The following is a 10278-nucleotide window of genomic DNA, read 5'->3' as shown; positions in this document are numbered from 1 at the left end:
ATAATGTATGGAGAACTTTAAATTTCAGTGAATCAAATATCAGTGATTGAATCCTGAAATCTGTTTTACATGCATGAGGGGTTAATTTTGTGAGTGGTAGTGAGGTGGAGAGAAGGCTTTCTATTTTTTATCTTGGGGTGGTCTTTAGTTGTAGGAACTAAGCTATAAAAAACCCCATACATGTAGAAATAAGTACTGGTTTCAGAGACATTTTTATGCTGACAGCTACTGCATGAGCAGTGTGTTATAAATACGGTCACAAAGAAGTTTATTTGGCTACATTGTGATTCTTTTTCGCCGCTGAAGTAAAAAAAAAGCCTATGTTTCTTCTCGTTTGCTAATTTTAAGACTTACGCATTAAACATTGACATCCAAGTGTCCAGACTGTGGCGATTTACAATGTATTTGTTATACTTATTATACTTTAGAGAGAGAAACACAAGCTGAATCCAAACAGAAACCAGCAAATTAATGTGAGAAAAGTAAGAACAAGAAAAGAAGAGTGGGAGAGAAGGAAAATGGGCATTGAGTTCATGAGTGACGCAAAGAAAATGGAACAGGCAGGAAGCATGAAAGAGGACAAAATGCCCAAAGGGTTTGTCATTTTGTTTTACTCAAAGCCCTGGCTTTTTGTTGCTTACCTTGCTTCCAGTCTTACAGATAAGTGCATCTGTTCACTGTGTTCACTAAAAGCCAGGCTGCATGATTGTTCATTACTAAAACAACTATTTGCAGTAATGGGATGAAGAGATCCTTTTGCTCCCTCTCTTGGGCTTATTTGACAGAGCATTCTAGACTTTGTATCTTTATGAACTCTCTGCTCAACTAATATTTACATTTCCCAGTTTCTCTAAGCCTTTCCAGCAAAATTAATCGTGCAAACAAAACAAGAAGTGCTTTCTAACTTTTGAAATTGGTTTTCTCTGCTTTGGTAAATATATTCTTCTGTATAATTGTGAGTGCAGTATTGCTTGCAGTATTGCTTTCCTTTTTCTGCTGCCATTGTTAACTTAAGGCAGGCCTGATAAGTACTATCATTTCAAACAATGGACTGTGAAAATCATCGACAAAACCAATATGCCTCCTTATGGCTACTGAAGAACTCTGAAATCTGGAAAAAGCTCTAAATTTTTTTTGCCTTTTTTGAAGTCTGCATTATAGGAGGACAGTCTGCATGCAGCTAGTATGTTGAAATATTGAAAACATTGAATTTCAGGCCTTTTTCGCTGACTTGTCAGACTAATTTATTTTCAAGTCGTGTTAAGCTGAACCATGATTTTTTGTTGCATTTGTTCTTGTGCTTTCTGTGGACTGACAAAGGCTTGATAATCAGGGATTCCTGTTGCAAGAAAAATAATTCTGATTGCATTCTTTTTAGCTTTTCTTGTGCGTTATGTAGATAATACCCTGTTACACTCACATAATCTGTTCTTCTGCATGCATTTACTTTAATTTTAGGTCCCATGCATCTGATGTTACAGATTATTCCTATCCTGCTACTCCGAATCATTCCCTCCATCAGCAGATAGCAATGCCTTCATATGGAACAGGAGATGGTCCACAGTACATGGCAGCATCCCAAAGCCATGAGCATGAATACAGACCACCTTCCACCACTGTACGACATGCTACTTTAAACAGACCTCAGCAACCACCTCCACCTCCACCCCAGCCTTCAGACGGCCAACATAGCTCAGTACCTGTGGGACCAGCAGAATATGGGTAAAACTCCTCATTTATTCCAGTGGATTCTTGACAAAACTAGAGGGATGCATGTTTTTCATAACCATCGTAACATATAGTGCATACACACGAAAAAGACCCAAATACATTAGTTATCTCCCTGGGGAGGACAGAAAAAAATTGTTATAATTTCTATGTATGAACTGGTTTTAAGTGAACAAACAGTGAAAGCACAAATAATGAACTGTGTATTGAATATGGTGAAATCAATATGCTTGTAAAATATTAAGGGTTCCTAATATAATATTAAAAAGGGGATAATTTTCCTTTAAAGTGGAAAATAGTTACAGCATAATTTGAATGATACTTTAAACTTCAGGAAATGTGCAGAAAAAGTATTGCTGAATGTGATTAACGTGGCAGTCTGTGTTGCATCCCTGAAATGACTTTTTAAAGGAGCTTATGACAGAATTGGACACAGAATCAAGTTCCCTACTGCCATAAACACCTCCATAATTCAAGATAATGAAGTTATCAAACTCCTGTGTAGATATTTTGCCTGAATGCATTCTGAAGGAAGGCTTGCTCCAGAGTACTGGCTCTCCAATAGCAAGAAAACATCTGTTTTCTAACCAGTCTGTGCCTGTTTGTTCTTTTTTTTAAATAGCTTAAACTTTCAAGTTGTAACCCTAGGAAAGTTGTAATCATTCTTGCCTGTGTCGTTTTAAACTAAGCAAGCCAAGATTTTTCAGCCTCACTTGATGCATCCCGGGATAGCATTTGTCCGATTCATGACTGTATCGTGCTGTAGATTACTCAGTTATGCTATGATTGACTGCTCCAACTTGCATTTTCTCTGTTATTTCCAGTTTATAACAGAAATACTTGTGCTTAGGCCCCAGGTACATGACCTTTGTCAGTGTATTACAGTTGTCATACATTGACATATATCACTGAATGTCATCAGTAACTTTCCTTCAACTCCTGTCTCCTATATCTAGTTCTTTACCTACTTCATAACTCCTATATTAATTCCCATTTTTTCTGCTTAAGAATTCTTTTAATGACATTTTAACAAGGAAATTAGCTCTTTCCTGTTCCTACTCTTTAAAGTATCAATCAAATATATCAATTTAATTGAATATTTAAATTGATAACTTGACTAAAGAAGCACATGAGATGCATGATATACCTTTGGGTAAATCTTTCCGTTCATACTTTCCATTGTCCTCCATGCCTATGTCTTTTATTGTGTCTTAATATTTGTTCTAACACTTGGTCTTCTATGGAAGTGATACGTGTGGTCTGCAGCTTTCTTGGTCCCTTCTCCATCATAGGCATTGTACTTAATATTCTCACAGAATAGATGTTTAGTAACAAATACAGCTTTATCCTTAACTAGGCAGGAGTATTAAGATAAAAATCTCACTTTGTGGAGTGCTGAAAGGACACTGCCTTTAACTTTGTCATCTGCCTTAAATCTCAATGTATTATCTATATTTGACAATTCATATGTTTATAATCACTTGCATATTTAACTCACCATTTGAAATTCCTTTTGATTTTTTTTTAGCTGAGGTTGGATGAGAGCAGTTTAAGGGGTGATGATTCCATAAGTCTAACTTTCAATGCATTAAATGTTTTTGTTCTGTTTTATATAGGATGCTTCCAGCTCAGATGGTGGATTATTACAATCCTACAGGTCCTCCCCCTCCTCCTCCTCCTCCTATGATTCCTTCAGCACAAACTGCATTTGTTAGTCCCCTTCAGCTTCCTGTGCCACCTTCCCATTCTGGACTGGTGACTGGCTCTACATATGCAGCCACTCATCCTCCTCCTTCTAGTGGGCTTGTTGTCACTGCTCCTCCTCCTCCCGGCCCACCTCCTCCCCCTCCAGGCCCTCCTGCTGCAAGTTCATCCCTCTCTTCCTCCCCAATGCATGCTCCTCCAGCTACGGAGGCAAAACGTCATGAGCCTGCACAGCCGCCTATAAGTGACGCACGGAGTGATCTTCTTGCTGCCATTCGAATGGGTAAGTGCACACTCAGTTTTAGCTATTTCTTTTTTTCAATGAAAGCACTGTGTTTTCCAGTGATCTGAGTTCATGGCTTCTGTTCCCAGCTGGGCAGAATGTCATTGAGAGACTGGTGAACCACAGGTGCCACGCACCTGTTCTAACATTTGTCAACCCTCACTTTGGATTTTTTCTGAAGCCTAATGTTCCAGGAAGTACAGCTTTGTTAAATATGTTCTAGTGTTTGTGTGAACACAATCAAGTGAAAACAGTACTTGTGTTCGTTATGTAAAGTAGCCAGTAGATGTTTGGTTCTGTTTGGAAGAACTGAGTTATCCAACACCAGGCTTCAGCCCACTGATTTTTAATCAGTGACTAATGGCTGTTTCTGACTTTGCTTACAATATGGAGCTGTAGATCTAATGGTATTTCCAAACACAAGTATGAAAACTTTTATCTTCAGATCAAAAGGACCTGTACAGTCTTGAATATTTAGTTTTAATGTATTTGCAGTTTTAGAAGTCTAGAAGTATTCAGTCTCTGAGAATGACTTCTAATCTGCCTTTTTTGTCTTTCTACCTTCCTTGCTCAAGGAGCGTCTGTAACTCAGTGGTTTCTTTTTTTTTTTCTCTTCTTCCTGAATATATTGCTAGAATACAAAAAACTCACCAATAACAATATGAAATTTAAAATCTCTTGTGCAGAAAACTTTGTCTGAGAGTAATTGTCTCTACAGGAATTCAGCTGAAAAAGGTGCAGGAGCAACGTGAGCAAGAAGCAAAGCGAGAGCCTGTTGGAAATGATGTGGCAACCATCCTTTCAAGACGCATTGCCGTGGAATACAGTGATTCTGATGATGATTCAGAGTTTGAGAACGATTGGTCAGATTGAACCTGGTCCAAGCCCAGTGGCAAGTTCATTAAACACTTGGCTTTAGTGATTGCTTTCTTAGCAAGATGTAAAGCAGGACGTTGACATGTATTAAGGCTAGTGATCGAAGTACTAAAATTGAATTGGTATTATTCAGAATGCTGTAGCTTAGCAACTCTGGTAATAACGATGTGATTATGCTTATGCAGATCAGAAACTTGTCTTACTTTCAGTATTTACCGCATAATACTTAAGTGCCACTAAATGTAGCAAATCATGTGCTGCGTGCAAAATATGCTGCAGTTGTTGCACTGTTACAGAACCAGCATTATATTTTACTTTCCTGATCTTGAAGGGATAAAATATATTTTTTTGACTTTACATCGTATTCTTTTAATTATGTAAGCAACTTAGGTACTTGTGAATTGGTCTGGTTGTTAGTGTTTGAGGGCAGTTAACTATATGACTGAGTGAAGTGTTGAGTTCCATAAATATGACTTTTAGCTTTTTTATTAGTTACTAATTATGCCCACCTTAGTCTATTTTTAATCACTTTTGGGCTTAATTTTTTTTGCATACAGAATTGATTTTATATAATCTTTCTTTTTATCTTAAAAATGTAGCAGGTGATGAAATGCATGCTTTGAAGAATGAATCCACATGATCCAAAATTAACATTTTGTGAGCAGACTGGATAAGTTTGTAACAGTACCAGTTCTAGGTTGCTGGCCACTTGTTGGGTAGAGTGCTGGGGGGCTCTCAGGTAGGTAGCGGATGCATGTCCATGTTACAAATGAAAGTTAAAATACCTGTAGAGCTTTTCAGTTTTACAATGCAGATAAACTAGATGCAAAGATTTCAGGATAGACCTGATTGAAGCCATATGGTTTTTGCAGTGTAGAAATGTTACTCTGTTATTACTAAAGATTGGAACAGTCCAGATCTAGCAATCAGACACATTTCACAAGTAATAAACTTGGTCTTTATGCCTGTAGGTATAAAAGTTTGTAAATAAGTTTTGTTGTTGTTGATTGGTACGTGTATAGTCATGCAGACTGTTTTCTGTTTCCTGTAGCACATTTACTCAAAACTACTATTACTTTGAATGTATTTCTTTCCCAGTACATCCCATTGATAAAACATTGGCAATTAAAGCAGTTTTAATGGCTGTTGAGGTACTATACCATATATATACACACTTGTTTTCTCCTTCCCCAGGAACAGTTGCTGCCATACAGTCTGCTTTGGCTGTCTGTTTTCTGGAAAAATAATTCCTTTTTTTTTTTCAGTACAGTATTAAAATGGGTTTTTTTTTGCTTTTATTTTTTCTTTCTTCTGGACTGAGAGTCAGGCTGCTGCTTTGCCCAATGAGGCTTTTAAAAATGTATTCATAGGAGGGGAAGAGTTCTTTCCGTAACAGATTACAGTTTTAATCTTTGTAACTGAAGTCCGTGTAATTCCAGGTCTAACATTTGGTAAAGCTCCTTTGTTTTGTGAGGCCCCGTCTGTTCTTTTTTTAAAAAAAAAAAAAGTAGTATGTAAAATAAAAAGAGAAATGGAAGATAATTATCTAACCTGTGTTTACACAATTAACAGTTTTAGTCCTGAGAATGTAACAGTCTAACACGATGTTTGCATGCATACTATTGGCTACTGCATTGCTATTTAATCTGCATATGATTTTTCAATCTGTGGTGGCTGTCTTTATGGTAGGGTGATAACAGGCTGCCTCAATGTTGATGTTAAAATTTATCACATAAAGTATGACCAATCTCTGCATAATGGTGAGCAACTACAGCTCTTGATAATTGGTGGCAGCTGAAGGTACTCATCTCTGTTTCAGTTGGAGCTGGTTTTGTCTTTGCCTTAAAATACAGAGCTGAAGTCTGCTTTATTTTGTGTCCTGGAGTCTGAGGTCTGTGTATCCACCACAGAGGACAGAATTTAGCCCATAGCCTGATAGTGGTTTTCATCACTGTACGAGAGATGGTTTGTTCTGATCATCACGGTGTGCTTGCACCGTGGCTTGCAAAATGATTCTTTGGACGGGTAGGCTAAAAGTGCAACTGGGACTGCAGTGTTATGTCGCTGTATTGGTGGGGAGAGTATTCTAAGTATTCTTTTAATACATGCTGAAATAAAACATCTCCACAGAAGATTCTTTCCAATCTACTGACATTTGATATGACAGAAGATATATTTTATGAGCACAGAAGTTGGGTGTGTCTGAAATTTTGTAATTTGTGTTAATTTTAAATAATAAGCATTAAACAAGCAATCAGTTGTGACCAGTTAAGATAGCATAGATCTTTCAGTCGTAGTAGCCAACCTGTTTTTCTGAACCTGCAATGTTGTCATTTTCCTTTCAGCATTTTATTAATAAAATGTGAATTGAATTTAGTGATGTAAACTAACATTATTCTAGGCTGTTTTTATCAGTTTTATCTTACTTTGAGTTGTGAATAAGTAACAAATACGAATAAAATCTCACTTTTAAGCCTGTCTTTCTTTTCTTAGATTAGTAAGATTTTGCTATTAATCTGTATCCCTTATCAATAAATAACTGAAATGAAAAAGTGAGGCTTCCAAATGCTATCTGTGATCCCAGGAACCACGATTTTGCTGGGATGGAGGCTGGAGTCTACAAAACCAGACCCCTTTAAGGTACTGCTGCTCCTCCTAACATGCATACTACTTTGTTCTTTTGCAACCTTGATCCAAGCTCCAAGTTGAAGTTCATGGCTGGTGTAAACAGATATTTTTTTTCCCTACAGGTAGCTTTAATATTTTTTTTAAGTGAAATGCATTAAACAGCAGCTTTGCTTCCAGAAAGAACAGGGCAGAATATATGACTTGTATTAGCAAGTCCCCACTTGCTTCCCCACTTTCTTAATAAGAAAGTGTCTTTGTACGTTAATGACACCAAGCACAATATTGTAAAATGTAAACCCGTGTCTGCCTACTAGAAAAATATTTTTAATTTAATCTTTTAATTGTAATCGGGTTTTAACCTGGTATGGTAACAGGAGAGGCTTTTCATCATACTGGGAAGAACTTACATAAACCAATTGTGTAATATAGTAGCCTAATTATAGTAGCCATTTGTTTATGCATCTTAGACTTGGTTCTTTCCTGGGAAAATAAATTAATCTTTACTCTGTTCAGCTGAAAATTCCAGTCTGTGTGGCGCTTAGTTCTTATTTTGCTGAAATTTTCCATCTTTGATTTGAACTTAATTCAGGTAATTTAGAGCAAAGTCACCAATTCTACATAGAAACTGAATACATGAGCTTGCAATTTTGCTTCAAAGGCTATTGTTGTAAAGCATTTATAACGGCTCATTTATCAGTTGGGGTTGGAGTTAGCACTGACAGTCACTCAGCGTACTACCTCTGCAGCTTTTATGGTTGTCTTTTGAATGTTAAAAAAATATTTCCATGTGACTAAAACTGACATCAGTTGGATTTTTAGATATTTCAGATTTCTCTGTACTAAGATGAACTGCATGAAGAAGAGAAAAAATCTTTATTGTAAGAGAGGTGCATGCTGTTCAGAACAAGCTCAAAATTGAGCTCGTTTGTGGTATGCAGATGGAGTTGGGAGGAGGGGAAATGACTCCTTGGGAAATTGAAGCTTGTGATGTATTTTGCAGGTATGTTATTTCTCATGTGCTGGGGACACATAGTTTTAATAATGAAGAGGTGTTCCCTTCCACTTGAAACAACACACCTAAGGGTACAGCAAATGTGTAATTTCTAAAAATGTTTAAAATCTGACTCTAAACTGAACTGAGTATAAACCTGATGATAATTAAAATTTCATTAGAATTTTGTGGATGGAAGCTGAAGTTGCACAAATTCAATCTTGAGCTGAGGTACTATTTCCTAGCAGTGGAGTAAAATAAATATTAGAACAACTTATCCAAAGATGGCTTTGACAGTGGATTTTTTTTTTTTTTTTTAAGGTGACATTACACTTTTCTCTTCCTGAAAAACCAAATAAACAGAAATCCAACTGGCTGTAGTCTGCTTTGGGGAGAAAGATTCTTGCCCTGTGGGGGCAGCCAGCCTGAATTGTTAATTCTGAGTCTGAGGCGTTCCTGGTATGAGTACGTACGTACATACACACACACACACGTATGCACATGTACATACATGCACACACACAGAAGTCCAAGGATTTTCAGCATCTTGAGGCAGCTCTGTATTCAGGTACTTAGGCATTGTCAGTATGCTCAGTGATATACAGGGAATGAAAATAAATTATGATCCCTGCTAGAATCCCTCAGGCCCTGGTGTCTGCCACAGAATAGTCAGGAGAGACTTGAGCTTGTCACTGAACACCGTTCCCAATTCCCTTGGACTTTAAAGGAAGTGTGGGAACTCTGGGAGACTGTGGGTTTCCAGTCGACCATCATCTTTCATTAAAGAGTGAAGAGAAAGAATGAGAATGCTGAAAAAAATGTCCTTTAAGTACAAAACAGGGAGAAGCAATTTCATATTTTGCTTTCTCTACTAATAGGTAGAGGCAAAGAATGGTTTTTCATGTACTGTGAAATACCTGCAGGTTTGTCTGGAGAAATGTGTTCTCATCTGTGGGTGACACAGGTGTGGAAAGCAGTCTCATATGTTTGTGCTGGACTGGGCTTTTTTTCAACTACATAAGAAAATAAGTAGCCCCTAAGAGATTCTTAGCTAAATATAGTAGTCTCTTTGGAGATTAATTCTTACTGCTGCAGATAAATAGAGAAGTTCTTATCTGATTAGCCAGAGCAGGGACTACTTCTGCGCTTTTGTCTTGGTGAGGGGTCATGTGCAGAGTGTTTTGGAGATTAGAGATGAGGGCAACTGTTTCTGAGATGTCTCAACATCTTGTCTTAGATGTGTTGCCTTTCCGAGTCACTCGGCATTTTCAATTGCTCACACGCTGTCATACCACATGAAAACTATCTGCCCTGTTCAGCAGTCTCTCACATTGCCAATGCAGTGTAGGTTAAAGGAAGGGAGAGAGGGCTGGGAATCTGACAGTTACCCTAATGCCAGTTAATAGTGGGCAGTCTGTCCCATCTGTCTTTGACAGCAACCCTAGACAGGAGTCCTACCAACTATACTGAAGGGGATGGCAGAGCCCATCTAAGTCTGTTTTCTCTGTTGTTCTTGAAAATCAAGCTCTCTCTTGATGTCTGCCAGTTTAGTTTTCTGAGTAATCCTGCTGTTAATGTTTTACTTTTCTAGTGAATGTAACTTTCTAGTCCCTTACCAGTTACCTTTCTCTGACTTGCTGAATGGCCTGTGCCCGTAGCTTGTCACCCTTCAAAAACTGGATGCAGTGACCAGCTGTTGTAGAAATGCCTTTGCTCTCCTGAAGTCAGTAGCCCAGTGCTGATTTTCACCTGCAGCCTGTCCCTCTGCATCCTTCTCTCGAGTCTCTTCCTTCTGGTTTTTAATAGATAGTTTGCATGTTACCAACCAAGGATCTTCCCATTCCATGATTCAGCAGGGCTTACGGTTGGGTTGGTTGGCCGTGGTTTCTTTCCCTTGAACAGATTCTTGTTCTGTGACTGTGCTGGTAACAGCGAATGTTACAAGGGGTGCCGCTTCCGGCTATGGCGCCTTTCTCCTCCACAGAGGAGGATGATGGTAGTGGCAGGATTTGTTTATTAGTGATGAAATGTGAATCTTCCTGAAGTTACTGCTCATTCCAGCCATATG

At 38.1% G+C, this 10278-nt stretch overlaps 1 protein-coding gene across 1 annotated transcript; it reads left to right on the top strand.

Moving 5' to 3' along the window:
* Positions 1–428: 428 nt before the first annotated feature.
* WASF3 (WAS protein family, member 3) lies at positions 429–4943 on the top strand (the record flags this gene model as incomplete). Its single annotated transcript, XM_009573594.1, has 4 exons — positions 429–595; positions 1459–1722; positions 3345–3715; positions 4434–4943. Coding segments are annotated over 4 exons (957 nt in total), but the record flags the coding sequence as incomplete, so codon positions are not given.
* Positions 4944–10278: the final 5335 nt, after the last annotated feature.

Source organism: Fulmarus glacialis, unplaced genomic scaffold (assembly GCF_000690835.1).
Source record: "Fulmarus glacialis isolate BGI_N327 unplaced genomic scaffold, ASM69083v1 scaffold37312, whole genome shotgun sequence".
In the NCBI taxonomy this organism is placed as follows: domain Eukaryota; kingdom Metazoa; phylum Chordata; class Aves; order Procellariiformes; family Procellariidae; genus Fulmarus; species Fulmarus glacialis.
Note: the sequence above shows the minus strand (reverse complement) of the source record. Positions and strands in the feature narration are given on the sequence as shown.